The sequence below is a fragment of the Corvus hawaiiensis genome, chromosome 5, assembly GCF_020740725.1.
Source record: "Corvus hawaiiensis isolate bCorHaw1 chromosome 5, bCorHaw1.pri.cur, whole genome shotgun sequence".
In the NCBI taxonomy this organism is placed as follows: domain Eukaryota; kingdom Metazoa; phylum Chordata; class Aves; order Passeriformes; family Corvidae; genus Corvus; species Corvus hawaiiensis.
The window spans coordinates 23,980,501-24,002,646 of record NC_063217.1 but is presented as its reverse complement, the minus strand read 5'-3'; the positions used below and the strand labels follow the sequence as shown (position 1 = coordinate 24,002,646).

At 41.7% G+C, this 22,146-nt stretch overlaps 1 protein-coding gene across 2 annotated transcripts; it reads left to right on the top strand.

Annotated features, from left to right (window-relative positions):
• Nucleotides 1-3,488: 3,488 nt before the first annotated feature.
• Nucleotides 3,489-20,246, top strand: UGDH (UDP-glucose 6-dehydrogenase). 2 transcript variants are annotated; one of them, XM_048305358.1, is made up of 13 exons: nt 3,614-3,707; nt 3,869-3,872; nt 4,363-4,531; nt 6,848-6,949; nt 8,284-8,484; nt 8,571-8,768; nt 9,259-9,406; nt 10,692-10,786; nt 13,849-13,979; nt 14,675-14,808; nt 15,903-15,994; nt 16,078-16,188; nt 18,969-20,246. In XM_048305358.1, the coding sequence occupies exons 3-13, from the start codon at nt 4,370-4,372 to the stop codon at nt 19,077-19,079; spliced, it is 1,485 nt and encodes a 494-aa protein (XP_048161315.1). In that variant the 5' UTR covers nt 3,614-3,707; nt 3,869-3,872; nt 4,363-4,369; the 3' UTR covers nt 19,080-20,246. The 2 variants fall into 2 exon arrangements, with proteins under 2 accessions (XP_048161314.1, XP_048161315.1); XM_048305357.1 differs by lacking the exon at nt 3,869-3,872 and having other exon boundaries at nt 3,489-3,707.
• Nucleotides 20,247-22,146: the final 1,900 nt, after the last annotated feature.

The following is a 22,146-nucleotide window of genomic DNA, read 5'->3' as shown; positions in this document are numbered from 1 at the left end:
GTACATGAGTCCTGATGAAGTTACTGTCCAGATGTTCCATGCCCTATGCAAACAGGCATGTTGAACCTGACCAGAAATTCACTGCATTTTGCAACAGTTTTACCAATAATTGCAGTTTGAGAGGCTGGTTGTCACCAGTAAAAAAAATACTGTATTAGATTAATCATAAGACGTTTGGGCAAACTGTCAGACTGTTTAGCAATGTCAAAGTTCTGGTGAGCCAGAGAGATGGAGATGAGGAGAGGGTGTAAGTAGGGACATGCCAAGCAGATGATGTCTCGTGTAGCAGCCCAGTGTTGGCTCTGAGAACACGTAGAGCTCGGGTTCTTGTCTGCCTGTGTTCAAAAATGGCGTATGGCTGCTTTTTGCAGCTGTTGGAGCCTTTTCAACACACATGCCCAGTCCCACATGTCCTAAATAATCTCTTTAGCTGCGTCTCCTTCCTTCCTCTTAGCACTGTAAAATACAAAGCATGGATTCAGATACTGATCCAACTGATCTTCTGGGCACTTTTGTGCCTCAGCCTGGGACTGTTGCTGAGTGCCTCAGATCTCCTGGTTACAGGTGGGGTTGCCTCCCAGTTATGCTATCTCAAAAGTTAAAGAAAGCCTTGACAGACAACGGTAGTTGTTGAATCTGTGTCAGATGTTAGTGTCAGAAAGTGATTACACAAACTCAGCTGCCTTTAGTTAATGGTCAGCTAAATCTGGTTGGCGATTGGTCTGACATTAAACACTCCTCAGATAGGATGCAAAACTTTAATAGCCAGGGTTCCTTGCTGGCTTTTCCTCTAACCTCCAACGTCAGGATGCCAGCCAGGAGATTATGCAATCATGCACTCACTTGCTCTTTGTCTTCCCTCTCTCCCTCATCCCCCTAATCCTTCATAAATCATGATTCCTTCCTTGCATAATGGAACAGCTTGTACATGGGAGGTGAAGAGTGGCCCCTCCACCCACCTTTGGCATTCAGATCACCCTTTGCTCAGTGGTCCCTGGAAAGGCAGAGGTGTGGCCTCAAACCTACTCCCCAGTATGCTGGAAGAGGGATTCACCTGACCTGGTCAATTGCCAATGCTAAAGAAAAACATACACCTGAAATCCCATTCCTCCTGTTACTTAGGTTACTTTCCTGCACTGCAAAAGTATTCACAGTCTGCACTGAGCCTTCCAAAAAACCAGAGCAGAACTCACAACTTTTATTTTAAAAAATGGCCAGCAGTGGACCAGCCTCATCTGCTTTGCAGCAGCCTTACATAAGCTTTCTTGCCTCTGCACGCTGTTGTAAAAAATTCTACATCCTGGTAAATGATGGGTCTGCCTGAATGGAAAAACCAAGAAGATCCCACCCAATAATTCAGAATTTTTTCTGCAAGAAGAGGGGAGACCCAAACTTCACACCATTTTCATTGCAATGCCTTTGAGCCCTGCATTTTTTAATCTGCCAGCAGTGCCCTCACCACCAGAGTGTAGGCTGTAGGGAAACAAAAGCAGCCCTCATCATCCTTTCACAGAATCACTTAGGTTGGAAAAGACCTCCAAGATCATGCAGTCCAACCTTTCAGGTTCAGCTGTGCTGTTTGCAAGACAGAATTCAAGATCCACATCCCAGGCAGGGGTGTGTGTGACTGTCTCTAAGTGAAGGTCCTTTGCTACACGAAAAGAGACTGGGGTCCATTGCCTATTCCAAGGGCTGTTCAGACATTTGAAACAGCTCTCAAACAATAGACTACAACCAAGACCTTTCTGCTCCCAGGAAAGGGCCATGATTACCAGATCCAAAAAATACTCCCTTCGAAGCTCCTTGGCAAAGTAGCATAGATGCAGGTGGAGTTAGATCCCCATGTTTCTTTATAATCCTCAGGACACAGCACTCTCCTGAGGTAAGTATGCCTGAACCACCCCCAGCCGAGAAAGGCTCTGAAGCTCTTGCCCTCATTCTTAGCAAACCCAGTAACTGAGAGCTGACTCTAATGAACTACTAACTACCCACACATACACCAGCAGATAGAGGGAAGTCCTTCTCACACACACCTGGCCTTGCACACAACCACTGTACCCCTCCTGTTTCTCGAAAATCCACTCTTGTGTGCCAGACACACCCCCGGGGGACCACTTAAAGGACCTGAAGTGGGTTTGGCTCTGACTGGTACAGAGGGACTAGACAACATTCTTGCAGTACAAATGTATGGATTCATGGCTATTCTGAGACCTAAGGAGATTGACAGGGGTTTGATGAGGATGGTATAAGTGAGACTGACTTCTGAGTCACTCACTGAGCTTCTATTTGCTTTGCTTAGGTTTCCCTGGAAAAAAAACCCCAGATGTGTTCAGAACTGAGACATCTGTGCCAATAAGCAATGAGGAAAGGTATGACTTGTTTTTACTTCAGAATAAACACAGTGAACCCTGCGCCTTCGCCAGGCGGTTCTTTGGCTAACCACCCTGACTTTGCCAGGATCCTGCACTGACTGCAAACCTCAGTAGGCTCTTTCAGTAGAAACACATGTATTTTACAGGCATTTCTAAAGGACCTGATTACAGTATGCACTCACTCAAGTAAGTAGAGATTCTTCTAGGGAAAGATCAGATCCTCCAAAGTAGTAACAGGGTAAAATATAGAACAGAAATAATGATTCAATTTTTAAAAATGTATTTTAACAGCTATGGCTGAAAATGCCACATAAGAACAAGGCAATTCTTTAGTGGCTTTGATAAGAATGTGCATGTATTATCCACCTAGTCTGGCAACATTTAACATAGACATTGTAATCTGTTTAAAGCATAAATCACTACAATATTGCAGATGGAGCAAAATCCCACACCCAGCTTCTAGGTGAGGCAGTGTAAGTGAATTTAAATATACTGGAGAAGAAAAGACTGCAGATTTCTCATAATCTTTCTGCTCCCAAAGCCAGATGCAGTATAATAATATAATACCATGTTCATATAAAAGGCAGGATCAGTATCTGAGAACTTTAATACTGCTAGGCAAGAGGTCCCTGGGCAGTGCCCAGGTCACAAGGACAAGAATGAAAGCTCGTTTTTTTTTTCCTTCCTCTGGGCAATGTTCACAGCCTGGACTTTAAACAATGAACTTTGCTGTAACCTATCCACGTTTCCCTTCACTTCTCTTTGTTGAGATGGTGCTACGGTACAGGAAAGAGAATGAACACCGCCTTCTTTACTTCACAGTAACCATAGCTGAAGGACAAAAAATTATTCACTTGAATATTCAACCACCACAAGTAAATTCTCTTACAAAAATACCCTGAGGCAGAAGACAGGAGCAGTTCAGCGGCCCAGCCCCGACCAGGCCCGGAGCTCCCAGCCGTGCCCGGGGGCCCTGCGGCCCCTCAGCCGCCCGCGCCCCGGCGGGGCCGGGCCCGCCCGAGGTGTCCCGCGGCCATTCGCCGGCACCGCGGCGGGCGGGGAACGCGGGGCGGGCGGGCCGGCGCCGTTCTCCGCCCCCGGGGGAAGGAGGAGGCGGGACGGCCCCACTCGGCGTCCTCGCCATGAAGCAGCCGCCTCGGGCCCGCCGCGGCCCTTTAAAAAGCGGCCGCCGCCGCTGCCGCTCCCCTCCCAGCGGAGCGTCGCGTTGAGCTCGGCGCGCATCCTCCCTGAGCATCCCCTCCGCGCATCCCCGCCGCAGCGCTCCCGCTCGATCCTCGGCGCCGGGGCCGGACCGCGCCTGCCTGCCCGCCCGCGGTAAGTCTCTGTGCTGCGGTGCCGGCGGCGAGTCCCTCCGCTGTCGTCCCGGGGGGCCCTTCCCGCCCCGGAGCGCGGGGCCGGGCGCGGCCGGAGAGCCGCTCCCTTCCCGCTGTGCTCCCGGGGATGGAGCCCGCGGGATCGGCCCGGCCCAGGGGGAGCGCGGTCAGCTCGGCCCGCACCCTTCTTCGGGGAGGAGGCGGGAGCTGCGGCCTCCCTTTCCCGGCCGAGGGGCTTCAGGGGCAGGGCGCGGCCGGGGGTCCCGGCGCGGCTGTGGCCGCAGCCTGGGGCCGCGCCGGTCCTCGCCGAGCGCTGTCTGCAGCGGCGGGCGCTGCTCGTGCCCGGGACTGCCGTGGCATCAGCAATTCCTCGGGCCGAGGGTGGTGTTTGGGGTGTCGGGACTCAAAGCGACCACAGAAACGCTTCCTTCATGGTCTGTGTGTGCTGGCGCTCCGGAGAGGGGCAGACTCCAAAGCCTTCCCGGGTTGGAGAGAGGAATAGCAGTTCCTTTCCAGAGATCAGCCGTAAGAAAACGTTTCTGTGGGCCGCAGCATAATAAAATCTGAAATCGCAAATGCTCTTTGTTTTCCTTGAATTGTTGGCCGGTATTTTAATTTGTAACTCCTGATTTTCCATTTCCCCCTCCTCTTACTAGAGCAATCATGTTTGAAATTAAGAAGATTTGCTGCATTGGTGCTGGTTATGTTGGTGGGCCAACCTGTAGTGTTATTGCACAAATGTGCCCCACTATCAAAGTTACTGTTGTGGATGTCAATGAGGCCAGAATCAATGCCTGGAATTCAGACACTCTCCCAATCTACGAGGTAAACACCACTGTTGTCTCTTCTTCCAGACAGTGTTGCCTTTGCTTGCCACCCACTACATGGCATTTCCCCGTAGCCCACTTCTGAAGCTTATCAAGCTTAGCACAGTAGCAATGTCCTTCAAAAAGAGTATTCTGGAACAGCTGCTTGTCACTACTGCTCATTAAACCAGATTTTTGAAATAACTTAATGCAGTTGATGCAGATGTGTATTAATGATTATATGAAGGGCCTAATAAGGAAAATGTAATTCTATATATAGTGAATTGTGCTAAGTCATGCTGACTTTCTTTTGGGATGTGATTTGATCATAACGTAGTCCACTTGCTCAGTTGCAGATATTACCCGCTGTGTTGTAGCACAGTATAAATGTGTAATACTGAGCTGTAAGCTTTATTTGCATTCTGAATACTGCCAAAATCCAATCTGTGCTGCCCAGCTTTAACTATATGGAAGGATGGGGACAGTCATGTTTCTGATTCAGCCGTACCCTAAATCTTCAGTCTGACCTGGGAAGACAAGGCCAAATAAATGTACCACACTGTCACTCCTTCGTTACAGAATTACTTTAATTTGAAAATACATAAAGCATTTTTCTATTTTGCTTCGCTTAGCATTTGTTGTTTTCCATTCTTTTTCATCATAAAAAAATAGGTCTCTTTTTCTTTCCTTCATTCTTTCATGAAGCACAGTTTTTATAGATTTGAATTCTTTAACTGGAGTGAAAACTTGTCTTCACTCATCTCCCAAAGACAAGGCATCTGACTGGTACTAACAGTTGCTCTTTTGCTATAAGAAGTCTTCTTCCCTCTTAAAACCAAAGCTATACTGTGACTAAGTCAAGATGAATAGACCTCCTTTGTCAAATAAATTCAAAAGAAACTGTGTATAATGTTCAGATTAGCAGGTGAGACAGGAATAAATTTTATGAAAGCAAGTACTTTGTTTTCTCTTAACACTTAGACTGAATGAGCTGAAGTAGAGCTTGCCTTGGCATGTTTTTTGGTTTGTTTTTTTTTAAAAACCCCAAACTTGTAACATCTGTTTCCTGGAATGGTGTCCTTTGCTTACAAAGAATGTACAAAAACTGCCAAGAGTTAGTTCAGACAGTTGTAAAATTGAGTCATTGCACAGTGAGGTTTTTGTATTTTTTTTTTGGTTGGTTTTTTTTCTTTACAGTGTCAGAAGTTATCTATTGGGCTGCCTTTCTATTTACATCCCATTGTCAGACCATAGTTGGAATATTCAGTGGGTTGTAACACATGTTATTTTGCCTGTTCTGACCTTTGTTTTTCTTCTAAGTGGGTGGTATTTGATATAAAATGAGACAGTAAAAATGTCTTGCGTAAGAAAGCTTCTGCTTTGTTTTCTTCTCTCCATCTAGTGAACCTTTGCCTTTCTGGCATTTACTCAAATATCTAATGTCACGATAGGTGTCTCACATTGGAGATTTGATTGCCACGTGAAAGTGCATGACTGACTATTCAAACAAAAAGTAGAAGCTTCTTTTATCTGTGACAACTACATCTTGGTTAAATTTTTTTAGCCCATTCTAATACAGAGGACTGCTCATTTGTATGTGACCTCCTGCTTCTGTTGTCTGAGTGGAAGTGTTAAGGGAAGGGAAAGTGTTACAGCACAGTATGTGTCTCTGGAAAGAATTTCATCATATTATGGCTGTTGTGATTCTTTCATACTGTGGGAGTGGTTCCATGATAAGTTTAATCTGGCCCAAAGATGGGTGGTTGCTAAAAGGAGTGGTCTTGATTTCCTGTCTGTCTCTGCTGCCTATCTTTCACTGTATCTGGGCTTGCTTACTTGGTGGAAGATTTCTTTGTGGGGTGTTTTTTTGTGCTGAAGCAGTTTTAGATCTGAGATTGGGGAGATCATGGAAAGAGGGAAAAGGAGAGTTGGGACCACCTTTGTTTGCAGGCTTTGTTGTTTGTTTGTAAGACTTCTTCTTGAATCTACTTAATATCACTCTACAGGTATTTCTTTAATTGTAGTAGAATTGAGCATGAGAATAACTGAAAGCTAAAATCCGGCTGTGCAATAAGCAATTCAGTGTGGCTGAAAGTCTCAGGACAGCATTTTGAGCCTTTTGAATAAGGAAGAGCTTAACTTTTTCCACTGTGTAAATCCTCAGAAGCTTTACTTCAGTCAGACTGAAAACATGCTGCATTGATGGGGGGAGAAAAGAAAATCTTTCTGTATCTGAAATTATATGCTGTTTGGGCATAGAGTTTGCTGCTCTTCTAACTGCATTAACCTAAAGTTAATGGCATTAACTGGGGTTTTTTTCTGCTTTTTTTTCCAGCCAGGGTTACAAGAAGTAGTAGAATCCTGTCGAGGCAAAAACCTCTTCTTTTCCACCAGTATTGATGATGCCATTAGAGAAGCTGATCTTGTATTTATTTCTGTAAGTTTAGGGGGAGAAGGTGGTTGTGTTTATCTTTTTTTTTTCTTTCTTATCAAATAATTTTGTTGCTTTTCTTCTAGGAAGATGCCTTTGTTTTGTCATGTAGATTCACTTAGCAATGTCATTGTGTCACAGATTTCTCCTTGTCGTTCTGTGTACTGTGGGAAAAGTGTTTAGTAAGCTTTTTATTTGTTTTTCTTCTAGCCAGTAGCACCTTTGACAAATGAAGAGGTTCTAAGTCAAAATGGTAATGTTGATGTTTAACTTGGTTTGGTGTACGAAGTCAGAGCAGAATGTAGTGCAGCTCTGTCATTGCAGTGTACTGATGAAATCTATGGGACCTTGATAATAATGATAAAATTCCTAGACAGATATGCAAAATCATAGGCTGGTTATTCAGTTATGAAGTTGAACTATTTCTAGAAGCTTTTAAAAACAGTGTATTAGTGGAAGTGAGGGTGGCTTTAATATTTCAAAGCTATTGACACCACTAGAAAGAGGATTCAGTCAAAGATGAACCTTTTGTGATCTAGAGGTTGTTAGTAATGCAGAATGCAAAAGAACTGATTGCTATTTGTCTTGGTAGGCCACAGTTGAGTTATTTGTTAAAGTCCTTTTTTCTTGAGATCTCCTCTTTGTTAGGGCACTGTAGTATGGAGCTCCCTTTCTGAGAGTATTTTTCTTCATTCATTTGGTCTAAAATGAATGCTACGTGGCTGGATGACTGCCACTAATACAGGCCATATATTGCCACCTGTCTTTGGTTCAAAACAAGCTGTTGTGTTTTACACATTGTTGACATTTCTTCTTTCCATTTGTAATGAAAAGGACCCTCTGTCTTAATCTAAACAACGTGTTTTCCTTCATGTTGCCTTTTCTGTGTACGTCAGTATACTAATTTTCATCAGCCCTACACTTAGGTTTCATTGCAAAGTGAGTTTAAACTATAGTTGCCTCACTGGCCACAAGATTCTTATGTGAGCTTTTGCACTCCTAGCGTGGGACAGGTAACAAAAAGTGGCTGGCCATAATCATGAAGAAATTACTAGTGTTTCCAGAATAAGGATTGTTTCACCAAAGCCTGCAGAGCTGCTATGACTTGCCCTTGTTTAAATCCTATTTGAATAGAGGCCAGTGAGCTTTCCATAGAAAACAAAATGGGTAATTGAGACAGCTAATAGCTCATCTGATGTGGTAACCAGAATAATTCTGGGGTAGAAGCATTTTCCTTCTTGTGAGAAGGAAAATGTCCGTCAGTCTTAACAATTTCACCTTGCCTCTTAACACAAGAGATACTGACCTGGAACATTTCTTCCCCTTTCATCTGTAATTAGGTTAATACACCAACAAAGACCTATGGGATGGGAAAAGGCCGAGCAGCTGATCTGAAATACATTGAAGCTTGCGCTAGAAGAATTGTACAGAATTCAAATGGCTATAAAATTGTCACTGAGAAAAGTACAGTTCCAGTACGTGCTGCGGAGAGCATTCGTCGAATATTTGATGCCAATACTAAGCCTAACTTGGATTTGCAGGTAAACGTAATCTTTGAGTTGTGTATTTAAAGGCTGGCTATTGGTTTTGGCTTTTATTTGTTGTTCTTTTCTTCCTGTGTGTGTAGGTGCTGTCTAACCCAGAGTTCCTTGCTGAAGGAACAGCCATCAAGGACCTGAAGAACCCGGACAGAGTGCTTATTGGTGGAGATGACTCTCCAGAGGGACAGAAAGCTGTCCGTGCTCTGTGTGCTGTTTATGAGCACTGGGTGCCCAAAGAAAAGATCCTTACAACCAATACCTGGTCATCAGAACTTTCTAAACTGGTTAGTGTTACTCACTGCTGTGGTCTGCAATGAGCAAGGGGTGTGAGACAAAGCTCAGAAGCAGAATTTTGTTGACACTGAGTGATGCAGCTAGGAAAGACAGGTGAGGTTGGGGGGGACCCAATGCGTATGTCAAAGGATATTGATCTTTTCCAGTTCTCAGCTGACCTAGTTAATAGATGATACCAACTTTCTGTAAAGTCCTTTTCTCACTTTTATTGCTGTTAGTTATTACTAAGAGCAAACATCCAGTGCTATAGAAACTGATTACCATCATAAAACGGTTCAAACTCTGCAAGTTAAGCATTATCTTGGTTTGCTTAAATCACATTAACTGGCATCTCTGTATTAAACTACTTATGTTACCCTTTTGTATGTCAACAGAGTTGCATAGGTACTGAAGTAATCCTTTCAGTAGCAGCTCCCTTTGGTCTGTGGACATCTTGGTGTCTGGAAAACCGAAGTTCTTTACTATGCTTTTTATTTACAGGCAGCTAATGCTTTTCTTGCCCAAAGAATCAGCAGCATTAACTCAATCAGTGCTCTGTGTGAAGCTACAGGAGCAGATGTTGAAGAAGTAGCAAGAGCTATTGGAACAGACCAAAGAATTGGAAATAAATTTCTCAAAGCCAGTGTTGGTAAATGAAAAATTTCTCCTTTCTTTTTCCCCGTTGGGCTTCTGTTTAATAGTGCAGTAGTAGTGTTTTGAAGTTAATCTGATTCTCTAAAATCTTCTACAGCATTAGAAGTACTCAATGTATGAAAATGCTGCTGTAGAATACTAGTATAAATCCATTTTTTTGGTAAAGTATGTAGAATTGAGGTTGCTGCAGACCCAGCAACCTGAAACTGGAGAGCTCAGAGTGCATGGTTTATCCTGCCTGTGACACTGGAAAGAAAAGCTGCAGCTTTATTTTTCTGAAGCATCACTGATGACAGTGCTCTCCAAGATGTCTTCCGGGTTGCAACTGCTGCAATTTCGTTTGGGAGCTGCTGCTAGTGCCCTGAGAGAGAGAATACCTCTAGCTCAGAATGTGTGATGGCAGCTTGTAATTTGTAGGATGAATTCATAGGATGATAAGGTTGGAAAGACCTCAAAGATTGAGTCCAACCTTTGACCAATCACAACCTTGTCAACTAGGCCATAGCACTAAGTGCCACATACAGTTGTTTCTGGATTAGATTTATGAGAGAGTAAGATGTGATAAAGTGGTGATCAGTACATCAAACTTTCAAACTTCAGAACAAGACTAAAGCCTGTCTCTATGATTTTATGCTAGAAACTGTGACTTTAAAATAACCTTATTAAATATAACCTATCCTAGAGTCTGTGCAAGAGTGAAAAATAGATAGCAAATGCATTACCAAAATTCCTACTATGTTGTTACAATTCCTTCTACACTGTGTTGTTTCTGGGACTCTGCTTGCTGAGCAAAGTTCTAGTTTAAGGATCCCTCTAATTGTCTCAGTTTTCCCTTGGTCAGCTATGGTGATCTTTGGTTCTTGGCAATGATTAAATATCCATTTGGGGGTGCAGGAGGAAGGAACCTAATCTTAACACACTTGTTTTGAGAAGTATTAGTCCAGATCTTGAGGTGGGGGGACAACAGGCCCAGGAGCTTGTCTGCCTACTTGTAATAGTAGCCCATAGTTGCTTTTTCTCATACAGGTTCAGGTTTCTGTGTTAAAACTTCCATTGATTTCAGTGGAACATGAAGCATAATTAAGCCTTCTGTAATTGACAAAGTAAGTAGGTCCAGGAGTTGGATTTTAAGATATTAAGTTTTTTCATTTGCTAGCAGTGAAATACGGGGAAAAATTATAATGCTGACGATGCCAGTGATTGCCAAAAGCTACTTGATTCCACAGATTGTCTTGGATCAGTACCTTAGTCACCTGTAAAATAACTGCTTTCTCTTTCAGGGTTTGGAGGTAGCTGTTTTCAGAAGGATGTCTTGAATTTAGTGTACCTCTGTGAGGCACTGAACTTACCTGAGGTAGCTCGCTACTGGCAACAGGTACAAGTTCCTCACCAATTTTTTCAGAGGGTGGTGTTTCTTCAGCACTCAGCTTTCAGGCATTGAGCTTTTAAGTGTTTTCCACTCAAACTGTGTTTCAGCTCTAAGGAGCAGATAACTTAGTTCTGGTCATCTTTACATTTTAGGGCACTCAGCCTAATGCTGCCATTTGATAATTACAGGTACTTAGGCTTTTTTGGGGTGAATTAAGTTACCTGGGTCAAATGGATTGGGAAGCTGTCTAGAAGCAGCACTAGGAAATGTGAAGTACAAGCGTGTGTCTCCTGTCTTTCTCTTGCAGTTTGCTGCCCACTTTGAATTCAGAACTTTTGATCTTTTCCTCAGGGTCTACTTCTACAGCTCTGAAAGAACTCAGCAGATCTTGCTGTTTTTAAAAAAAACAAGGTTGCTGTTGTTCCGTGGTTTAATGTTAGGAATGGGAAGATATGGATGCTCTCAGGCCTGGCTCTAGTGCAGCAATAATACCCAGTCTGTACTAGCAAGCATTTCCCTATTAACCAGTGAAAGCACCTCACCTTTCTTCCTAGTCCTGAATGAGAAGCTTTGAGGTGTGTGGTATGGTCAAAAAACCCCTTTGGTTTTTTGCTGATTTGTCTGTGGTGGTCAAGTATAAGGCTGCCCAGCAGATGCCCCCAGAATACCAAGTACTTGATTCGCCTACCTTATTAACAGCTTTGCTTTTTTTGATCTTCATTTTGGCTAGCCTTTTTTCCCTTCACTCTTCTCTATCCCAGTCTGCTGCCAAAGAAACAACCTGCCAATAATTACTAGTACATCATTGGTCAGTTGTGCCGCATCTGTACTGAAGTCCGGTGTTATATTGTTATCTAGGTCATCATGGACATATGGTGCTGTTGAAGGGGTTATTTAGGCTTTGTTGGCTTTGCAAGGTTCTCCTCCCCAGGAGATCCCTAATACTTCCTTCCAAATGTCTGAAGTTTGGCTGGATCTCACTCATAATTCCCCCATAACTGCCTGTAAAACTGTGCCATCTCCAGGTACTATCTGTGGCTTTTGTCAGCTTCTTCCGTTACCTGTGATGTCCAGTGGCTCTCAATGCCCTGTTCAGAGTTTAACCTCCAGCCAGGGGCTAGTCAGCAGCCTAGTTACTTGCTTGCAACTATAACTCTTACATTAATTGCTTGGGACACGGAAGGCATGGGTTTTATGTTGTTTGCCTCTTCAGAGGTTTGGACTGACATCTTCCTTAAAAATATATTTCATTAGGATAGCCTAGTCTATGGTGGAGAGGCCTGCATCCCATCGGTGAAGAGAGACTAATATACTGAATGAGCTTTGTGCAAGCATCCAGAAGAGATTTGGTTCAGTGTAGGACGTGGATGCATCAGCGCAGCAGGGAAGAGGAGGAGCACTAGGTTCTGATATTTGCTTTATGAGCTACTGCTTTTACTCACTATAAGATGAGAGCAGACAATGGACAGTCCCTGGAGCAGCATGAGCTGCAGGAACCAACCATGTTACCTCACTGATAAGCTGATGGGTAGGGAATAATTAATACTGTCTTGAAAGAAACAAGTTGGTTTGGCTCTGTCCTGTGAGATCATAAGGACCCTTCTCAAAATGCAGGCTACTTGGTATCTTGGCAACCCAAAGGCATAGGAACACTTAGTTTGTTCTATCTGGAGGTTTATTTAACAAAAGCCTAAAAGTTTGCATTGCTGCTGTAAACAAGACAGTTAAAGTGCTTTTGATGCTTTTATGCTTTCTTTCAAGAGCAGTGTTCTTTGCAGTGTTTCTATGTGGCTTATTAAGCTGTGGACAGATCAGATAGTAAGAACAGCTGCCTGCAGAGTTAGGGTAAGGTAAAATGCCATGCTCGTACTACAGCCCTGTAGCTGCACCTTCTGCTTCCTCAGAGCCCTGTTGTCATCTCACAGGGGTCTGTCTGCCCCAGCCCACACTGCTCAAGTCATGTAATGTGCACTCCTGTGCACCCTTAAAAGCAACTGTATGCGCCCCTTCTTTGTGGCCTGAGCACTGCACTCTTGGCAGTGGGAGAGCTCAGACCAGAGGCACCTTCTGGAGGATATGCTGATCAGAGCAGTCCCAGAATCCTAACTTTTGTTCTATCTGGCCTTTGGAGAGAGGAGGGCCCTCTAATACCAAAACCTTCATTCCCTGAACATTTACCTACAGAAGGAAATACATTCCTCTTGCCTTGCCAACTGTACATTCATTGCCTGTCACTGCCCTGTTGAGTTGCATAAATCTCACTGCTTTTATTTCTTTTCCTCAAATAAATGTGGTTCACCAATATCCTTCTACTGAATAGTTTATACCTTATGTCTCAAAGGCTGCTCCTGTTAATTCTTGATTTGGGCTAAAAGTTTCAAAGCCTGGAGGGTTGTGTAGCTCTTTCCAATCCACTTTAAACACTGAAAAGGTGGGGGAACGTACCTTTACTATTTTACCAGTGGTCCAGTGTCCTCTGTGTGTGATGACTGGAGATCCAAGTGTGAAGCAGGCTGGAGGAAAGAACAGGAGCAATGGGTGATCAAACCCACTTTCATGTAATAACAAAATAACGAAAGTGAGCCATTTAAGTGTGGTTGAATTACACAAGTTTCCTGTATTGGCATCTGTTAGTGTGGATTAAAAAGGCTAATTTTTGCAGTTGTTACATGTGGCATGTAAAAAAGTGTAGGTCTGGCAATGGGATGTCCATGTGACATCAAGTACCCTAGTTCTGAAATAGGCAGAGACATGGAAAGCAGTAAGTTTTAATTTTCTTTTAAAAAGGCAATCTGGAAAAAATCCTAGTCTTTAAACTAGATAATGCATGTTAAGATGTGTGTATGTGTATCAGAATTCACTCATTAAATAGGATTTATCTCAGCATTTGGTAAATTAACTAAATTTATCTTTGGATTGCTTATGATACTGAGTATCATAATTCAAATAATCTCTCTTTTAAACCTCTATTAAATTTATGTATGGGTAGTTTGGCTTGATGGTTAATAGAATCTGTTTATAGTTTAAAATGGCTCCCTTCTGTACCATCACGGCTTGTATCATTTCAGGTAATAGACATGAATGATTATCAGAGAAGAAGATTTGCTTCCCGCATTATTGACAGCTTGTTCAATACTGTCACTGACAAGAAGATTGCTATTTTAGGGTTTGCTTTCAAAAAGGATACTGGGGACACAAGGTAAGCAAGCAAGCTCAGTTCACCAGCAGGGATTCCCTACAGTCGTCACCAGCCACGCAGCTAATGCCCCCCACTGAATTGTATTAAGAGGTGGGATATGGGACCCTTTGTTTCTTTTGACTGAATTGGTGGGTAACAAAGATTAGTCTTTCTTAAATGGGTGAGAAAAGTTTCTTGACCCCTACGACAGACCTGAATCATGCAGAAGTTGCAGATCATTCTAGTCCTTATTAACTTACACAATCAAAGATAGATTTTAGCAGACTCCTTCCATTCTCCACAGAAGAGAATGCAAACACTTCTGCAGCTGGTTCTAAATTGCTTTGTGAAATCAAAGTTTCAGCTTGGTTTCCTGAAGTGGTTAATTCTGTTTTCCTGTAAAGGTCAAACTTGATACAACTCTTCAGCTGCAGTTTGTGGGGGAAGCTTATAAACTCTAGGCCTTTATAATTTTGGTCTGTAGGAGTCCTCGGACTTATTGTCTCTCTTAATTCAGCAAAAGAGATACAGACTTCTTCATATTATTCTTCTGGGTGTCCCTCAAGATAACAGATTTCCTGCTGGCGTGGTTGCCACTAAGATATTTAATGTAAAATTGATATAAAAGCTCTGGTATTGCATATCATGATACTTGAAAACTTTCATTATTTGGAACATGCCACCTGGTTCCCTAACTGATTGATTCTCTTCCCTAGAGAGTCATCCAGTATCTACATTAGCAAGTATTTAATGGATGAAGGAGCAAAGCTCCATATCTATGACCCTAAAGTACCTAAGGAACAAATCATCTTAGATCTCTCACATCTGGGTGTCTCAGAAGATAACCAAGGTAAGAATGCTCATGTAAGGTTTATTTCCTCTTTGCATCCTATTCTCAGTATACACAGGTCTGTATAAATATTATAAATTCATTTTCAGCATGACATCATTGTGCTGTTGGTTGCACATAGTAGAAAATTGTTATAGCTCAGAGGATTACTCTCACTCTTCTTCCTTTCCCCATAGCTTTTGTAGATAAATGCTAATTCTCGACTATTGTATATTTTTCTTTCAATAAATACTCATTTGAATAGATGCCTAGAATTTTATATTTTCGCATAATTAAAAGGAAGAGAAAGAAGACTGTCCAGAAGGAGAGACTAGTTGTTCTGATAGTTTCTTTGTGTCCAAAGTACTATCTTGTATTAGTTCTTTCTTACGTAACTAAAATTAAGAAGTAATTCCAGAATGCAGTATTGAGCATTCTCCCACCCTTCATATCACTTCCAAATTACGTTGTTCCCTTACATTCAAGAACACTTTAGAGTAATCACCTATGATTATAGAGGTAGGGGGTATGTGGAACTTCTGTTTTCTTACTGGGGAGAGGGGGAATGGAGTTGATGAATGGGGAGAATAGATGAGGCTTCTAGAGGTGAAGAGAATGGAGCAAACTGAGCTGTGATGAAGAATGAAGAGTGTACACTATTTGACATGCCCTTGAATTAGAGGGAAAGGGAAGGCTTTCCTCTAGGCAGCTGCTCAGGCAGCCCCTGGGGAGCCATGTGTCTCTTCCCCAGTGTGAACTGAGTGTTAAATAGAAATTGTGATGTGCTGCTGTTCTACAGACAATGACCTTCGTGAAAGTTGGCATTTGAGCACTCCATAGTACCCTCTAATTCTAGAGATGTCCTTGAGTGTATACATTAGATTTGAATGCTTGACTTGAAACATTTAAGTGCTGTGACTACTCAGATGCCAGGTACGAGCTGTTTTCATCTAAATGAGTAAAATCAAAGTGGTATCTTGGTAGAAAATATCTCTAGGTGAGTGACTTGAAACCACTTGTTTGTGTAGGGCAAGGAAGGAGACTCATTTGCCAGAAACGTGTCAGATTGGTGGTAAAGGCATGTGCAGAATAAAATTATTTTCCTTTTGTTACAGTGTCTCGGTTGGTCACTATCAGTAAAGATCCCTATGAAGCCTGTGATGGAGCCCATGCCCTTGTGATTTGCACTGAATGGGACATGTTTAAGGTAAATGTTGTCTTAAACTTAAGAAAAAAAGAGGGAGTGTTATGCTACTTATTTATTCTATCTGCTTTAATTACTCTTTACAGGAGCTGGATTATGAACGTATTCATAAGAAAATGCTAAAGCCTGCATTTATCTTTGATGGTAGGAGAGTTCTAGATGATCTTCACAATGAGCTACAAGTCATTGGCTTCCAGGTAATCATCTGGGTGATGCTTTTTATGTTTCTTTCCTTCTTCTCTCTTCCCTCTTGCTCTCCCTCTTCAGTGACTGAGTAGCAAGGGAAAAAAAAAGACCTCTGCAGGTGAGGATTTAAATGTACACCTGTCTGTTCTTAAGTGTTCACTAGTGCTGTCTTCCTCTACTATCTTAATACTTTCACAGACTGATGCTCTTTTAAAGTTGAGGCTACATCAGACTATGCCATCAACGTTCTGCAGTATAAGCCTGCCTTAGAATTTAGGTAGGAAGAGACTTCTGAGATCATAGAGTGCAACCATAAATACAACATCTGAATGCTGTTCTGCCCTTCTTTGCAGCACAGCATATATATAAATAATGGACAGTTAGGAGGTAAACATGAAAAACTGCTAAATCTCATGCCTGAATTAATTCTAGGCATGATATGTGACTCCAAAACCAGCTCCTTCACTGTTTCTTCCAGACCTGCAGTCTTTGCTGCTACCACACAGCAGAAGGGCTGAGTTTGAATGTTATAACCTATGCCATAGCCCCTACTTGGAATCTTATTTTAATACCACAAAAAAAAAAAAAAAAAGACGCTTTTGAAATTGACAGTAACAGGATAGCAAAACACACTTCCTGCAGAAGTAAATGTAAGCTGTAAGTACCGTTTTTGCTCCTCACAAAAGACATAAGCAGGTTTACTGGAGACATGAGACTTAAACACTGGACACTGGACAAGATGTCATGTGGGTAACAAATGTTTATCAGCTGTGAGATCTTCACTTGGTCAAACTATTAGCGGAAGTTTTGGACTCTTCTCCCTGAAGTTTGTGTAACAAAGCTGGCTGATACTGGAGGTGAAAGCAGTGAATGCAAAAATGTATCTGAAGATAGTCAGTGAAACACCCAAGTGTTACATGGGAGGCTGGAGGAGATGACTAATTAGTCCTTTTAGTCCTTTGTGTTTGATTAAGATTAGCCAGAAGATCCAAACAATGGTGTTTGTTTACACCAGAGAGAGGGCCCAGAAGCAAATGCTTCACTTTTTAGCTAAGTGCTTTGCCAAGCTAATAGCTAATTCTATATCAAATTCTAATCTGTGTGATATTTCTCCTAGGAATTTATCTTCTGAAGTCTTCTGTGGCTTAAAGACTTTCTAGATCAGAGACTGTACTTTTGTGTTTCTTGTATGAAATTCTTGTTGAATTTTTAACCAGTTTGTGAGTTTGCTGACCAGAATGCAGTTGGTCATCCAGGTTTATTATCCAGATTTTTCATCCAGAATATCATTGCAAAGGCATTTAACAATTGACCTATAGTCTCTGCATAAAATAATAAAAAGGATTTTGTCTTAAACGGACAATCCCAAAATTTAAGTTTTTAGGGCTCTAGTCTTGTAACTTCCCTTGTTAAAAGTTGTTTCACTAGACAGCCTTATAGCTACATTAGATGCTAAAAGCAATTCCATTGTATACAATCGAAATCTATGAATTTGAGTAGTTCTAATATTTTTTTTCTCAAACTGGAGTTTAAATAACTTTGAACACACCTACCATTTCAATTATAACCTGTTTCCACAGTAGAAGCTTAATTCAGGACATACAAATGTGAAGCTCTTATTTTAGGCAAAGTAATTTCTGATTTGAGAAAAAAAATCTGCTCAGGTCTCAAGCAGGGAAAGTAGAGTAAGCCTTGACTGAAGGGCTTGAAGCACTTTCAGCATAGATGGAATTTGACTAATACCAAAGTCACCAAATCCTGGAACAATCTGACAGAAGCATCTCAGCCAGATACAGTAAGAACAAAATCTACAAGCCAGATCAGATGCATGTTTCAGTTATTTTTCATTCCTTGTACTTCTGAGTACTGTAATTACTCTCATAATGGCTGTAGGATTTCTCTCTTGATATTTTTTCCCTGTTTAAGCTACAGTTACGTACACTGTTTGTGAGTCAGCTTGTATAGATTCATTCAACTAGGCAGTTGAAGCTGTTAAAGGGCAACTACAGTACATACAGCTCTCTTGACTGTTTAAACAACTCTCTTCAGTGTTAGCTCAGATATCTGCCTAGAATATATTCATCAAAATTTTATTAAAATAGAATAGTTGAAGTATTTTGTTTTTCGGAGCTTTGCTTTTGACCTGCATTACTTAAGAGGAAAGCTACAGTTCTGCTTATTTATTGAATGCCTGAGCTGTCCTACTAGTTAGTGTTTTGTCTTCTACAAGCTCTGTCCTTAGTGATTTACATTAGTCTGAACTAGAAATTAGGGGAATTTGCCTTGCTCTTTGAATTTTGCCATACCTGGCTTGTGTGTGTTGGCTTTGTCACATGCTTTCACTTGTAGTGTTGGCTGCCTTTACCCTTTCAGAGTTGTGTTGCTTCAAAAACAGCCTACTGCATTACAGAGGGAAAAAACTTTTTCTATGTTAATTTAGTATAAATTTTTAGGAAAAGGAGTCTGAACCCACATGTTAAGAATATCCAGAAACATTTTATGGTATTTGTATTGGTAGTTCTATGGAAGGTGAGGCAGATGGATGTTCAGATTGTCAAGATGCAGCTTTAAGTAGGCAAAGCAGCCACCTGTGAAAGGCTGGCTGGTTGGTTGTTTTGTTTTTTCAACAAACTCTTTGCAACTCCAGTCACAGAAACTGTCCTTGGGCACACTGTTCTTTGTGGCTTGTGCTACTCTAATGTTCATAAAATGTGTTCTTTATAGATTCCTCATAGGTTGACATGATTGTTAGTTTGCCACACTCACTTGTGAAATGTGTTTTCGCTTTCAGATTGAAACAATTGGGAAGAAGGTGTCAGCCAAAAGAATTCCTTTTGCTTCTTCATGTGAAATTCCTAAATTCAGCCTGCAGGATCCACCTGTCAAAAAGCCTAGGGTATAATGTTTAATAGATACTGAAGGAATTCTGTGGATCTTCTTAGTGATAATACTGTAAGCCTATGCTTTTTTTAAGGAAATATATTTTTCATAAACTAAACCAGTTTTACACTAGAAATGGTACCTGGTACATGTGAATTCAGTCTATTTTCAAATCTCTATTTTTATAGCAATTTTTTTTGGTTACTGAAGATGGTACAAACCTGTTTTTAATAATGAATCATCTTTTAAGTGCAAAAGTTACCTTCAAACTGCAGATTTCTGCTTCCAGAAGTGTTGCTAAACGGCACTTTAAATATTTCAAGTGATACGAAAGCAAAAGAAATAGAATATCTTTCTACCTTAGTCCAGTTATAGACTGTAATCAGTCTATATAAACTGTCATCTATAGACTGGAACTTTGGTCTCAGCAATTTTTAATTTTCTTTTGGGGTGATTCTTTGCCCGGTTGAATGCCTGCTCTACCTGGCATTCAAGTCAAAAGATCATTTCTAAGTAAATTGGTAGGCTTTAGGTCCAGCCCTAAGGTAGAGCTGACTTCAACAATAACGCCCCAGTCGTGGTTGGGATCCATTGGCGCTGATACAGTCTGAACTTCCTCTCTTGGGAGACCAGATAGTTCTGCAGGCATCGATCGTGTAATTAGTGCCAGTGGACAGCAGCTACAAACTGATCCACTGGCAGGTTTGCAGTTTTCATTTTTTGGTTGTCTTGCCTACATTCCATGTGCAGCCACACATTTTTGATTTAATCAGATTCCTGGGGCAAGTATTCCCTAAGTTACAGCAATACAACCTGTCTTCAGCAGAGGAGCATTCTGCTTGTTTGAACACTGGATTTAAGCAGAATTACCTTAATTTGGTATCAGCCCAAGTAGAAAACAAATATTGGTTTCAATGTTACCTGGTAGTTATCTTTTTCCTTCCTTACATACATCTGAAAGCAGCTTTTTTAATGAATCTGCAAAAACATAATCTCTGCTGTGAAGAAATTATTAAAAATTAATTCAGGCCCATAAATTCAGCCCCAAAAATCAGCTTGCTACCTCATTTGACTAGCAGGAATGAATACTTCCAATGTTCTCTTGATATTTTTGCCTTTATTGTTACTTTGTTTCTACTTGTTTTTTATTATTCTCAATTGGCCAGTGCTATTAAAATCCTTGAGATTACAGTGTTGTCAGTATTTGGCTTGTTGCATGGGGTTGTGAAATGGAGGGGAGGATAGAGAAGGATGACCATAAACAGGTTTCAGACTTGAAGGTGTAGACATATTAGTTGAATAACAGTGTTGGGATAGTAGAAAATTATCCTGCAACTGGTCACGTAATAACTTCAGAATTATTCAACTTGTGTGCCTTCAAGCATGGTGTATCAATAGTTAAACAGGAGGTAAGATCAGTGTCTTGGTAATGAGTGCTATTACTGTAACTGTGTACCCACGGAAATGTAGGGACAGTTTAAGCTTTAGGACAGATCCTTGAAGATTTAAGGAACTTGGATAATAATTTGGATAGACAATACAAGACACTGTTACACTGAAATAGCTGTATCCTTGAACCAGATGCTTTCAGATTCTGCGTGTTAATGGCTTCCACATAGGGACTTACTCTGTAACGATCTGGCACTTCGGGCAAATATGCCTAAGGCTTTTTGTCCTACTGTAAGATTTTTCTCAGAGAAGTGCATCAAAAGCCAAGGAAAGTGAGTGGGAATTATGGGGGCTTAAAATCAAACTGTCATCTTTCATCATGCCATTTCGTCCTCCCTATTGACTAGTGCTGCTTTCATGTGACAACCCTGAGATGCAGTCAGGGTTGCAACACAACCTTTGTTAAGCGGTTGATCACCCTGTCTTTGCAAGGTGATCACCCTGTCTTTGCAGGTGCGTGTCCTCTTAGCTACCTCTGGCCCTGTAGTACCTGAGAGGGCAGGCTAGTCACTGCTCCTTTAGGATTAAGAAGAGGGTGCTGACAAGTTGTACTCAAAGGATCTCTTGTCCTTGACTGTTCAGGTTAGCACAGCACTGCTTCAGGCTGTTTTAATCAGGAGGGTGAGTAGAGGTGTCAGAAAATCAGGATGCCTTTCTGAAACTTGCACACACCTGTAATAGTAGTGCCTCTATATGGGACCTGTCTTCACCAGTTTGAAGCCGATGATGAACTGTTACTCATGTGTGAAGTATTGCTCCTTTTAGGAATGTGCAAGTGTTCATGAGATGCCAGTGGCTTTTCACAAGCCATCCCAAAGAGATGGAGAAGCTAAGTGCTGTACCCCTGTTGCTACCCTGTTTCTCCTGCAGAGTTAATCAAAGCCTGAATAGTGTCTTGGGGCTTAGTCATAAAGATATTAGAGAATGGCCAAGTTCATTACAGTGGGATCATTCTAACTTCCCTCTCTTAGCAAAGGGGGAGCAGCAGATCCTGAGGAGCAACAAGAGGTAAAACTAGTATGGGCATTTTCCTTGCTTTCTTCAAGTCAACTTACTTTCTTGGTGGCTGCATTCTTTTAGTGGGAGAACTGGGATTGGGGGATGAATCCAGTGGGACATTCCTTCAGGATACAGCAATACATACCTTGCATATATGCCAGAGAACCTTACCACAGGCCAAAAGGAAGAGCTTCAGAAGCTTGTGCAGCACCATGAATCATAAGCCGTTGTCTTCAGAGTACATGTGTCTGGGAAATAAGAATGGGAGATGACCTGTGTTCTGTTTTGAAGGCTTCAGTAGTGCACATAAGAGATGGGGTTTAGTGCTATTGAGTCTTCGTGTATGGATGTTACAGCAGGTAATTCTGGATGAGAATTGTGTAATGTAACCAGTGGACTCTTGTGCTCTGAAATTCCTTTTACAGGGCTCTTAAAATGCAATCCCATGGTAACACTGTGTTACACTGCAAAAATGTGAATACAACAGCTGAAGCAAAGCCAGATTTAATACAAGTCAAGAAAGAGTTTGAAACAGAATGCATAAATTGGGTCTTACCCAAGATGTACACAGACAAATTCTAAGTGCCAGGCAAGATGTGCTGGTTTTCTTCTGAGTATGTGTGGTCACATTTTTGTGCAGC

Coding starts and splice junctions, on each gene's coding strand:
- UGDH (XM_048305357.1), top strand. CDS start 4,370: ATGTTTGAAATTAAGAAGATTTGCTGCATTGGTGCTGGTTATGTTGGT. Junction 6,950..8,283: donor CTGATCTTGTATTTATTTCT/GTAAGTTTAGGG, acceptor ATCTGTAATTAG/GTTAATACACCAACAAAGAC. Junction 8,485..8,570: donor AGCCTAACTTGGATTTGCAG/GTAAACGTAATC, acceptor CTGTGTGTGTAG/GTGCTGTCTAACCCAGAGTT.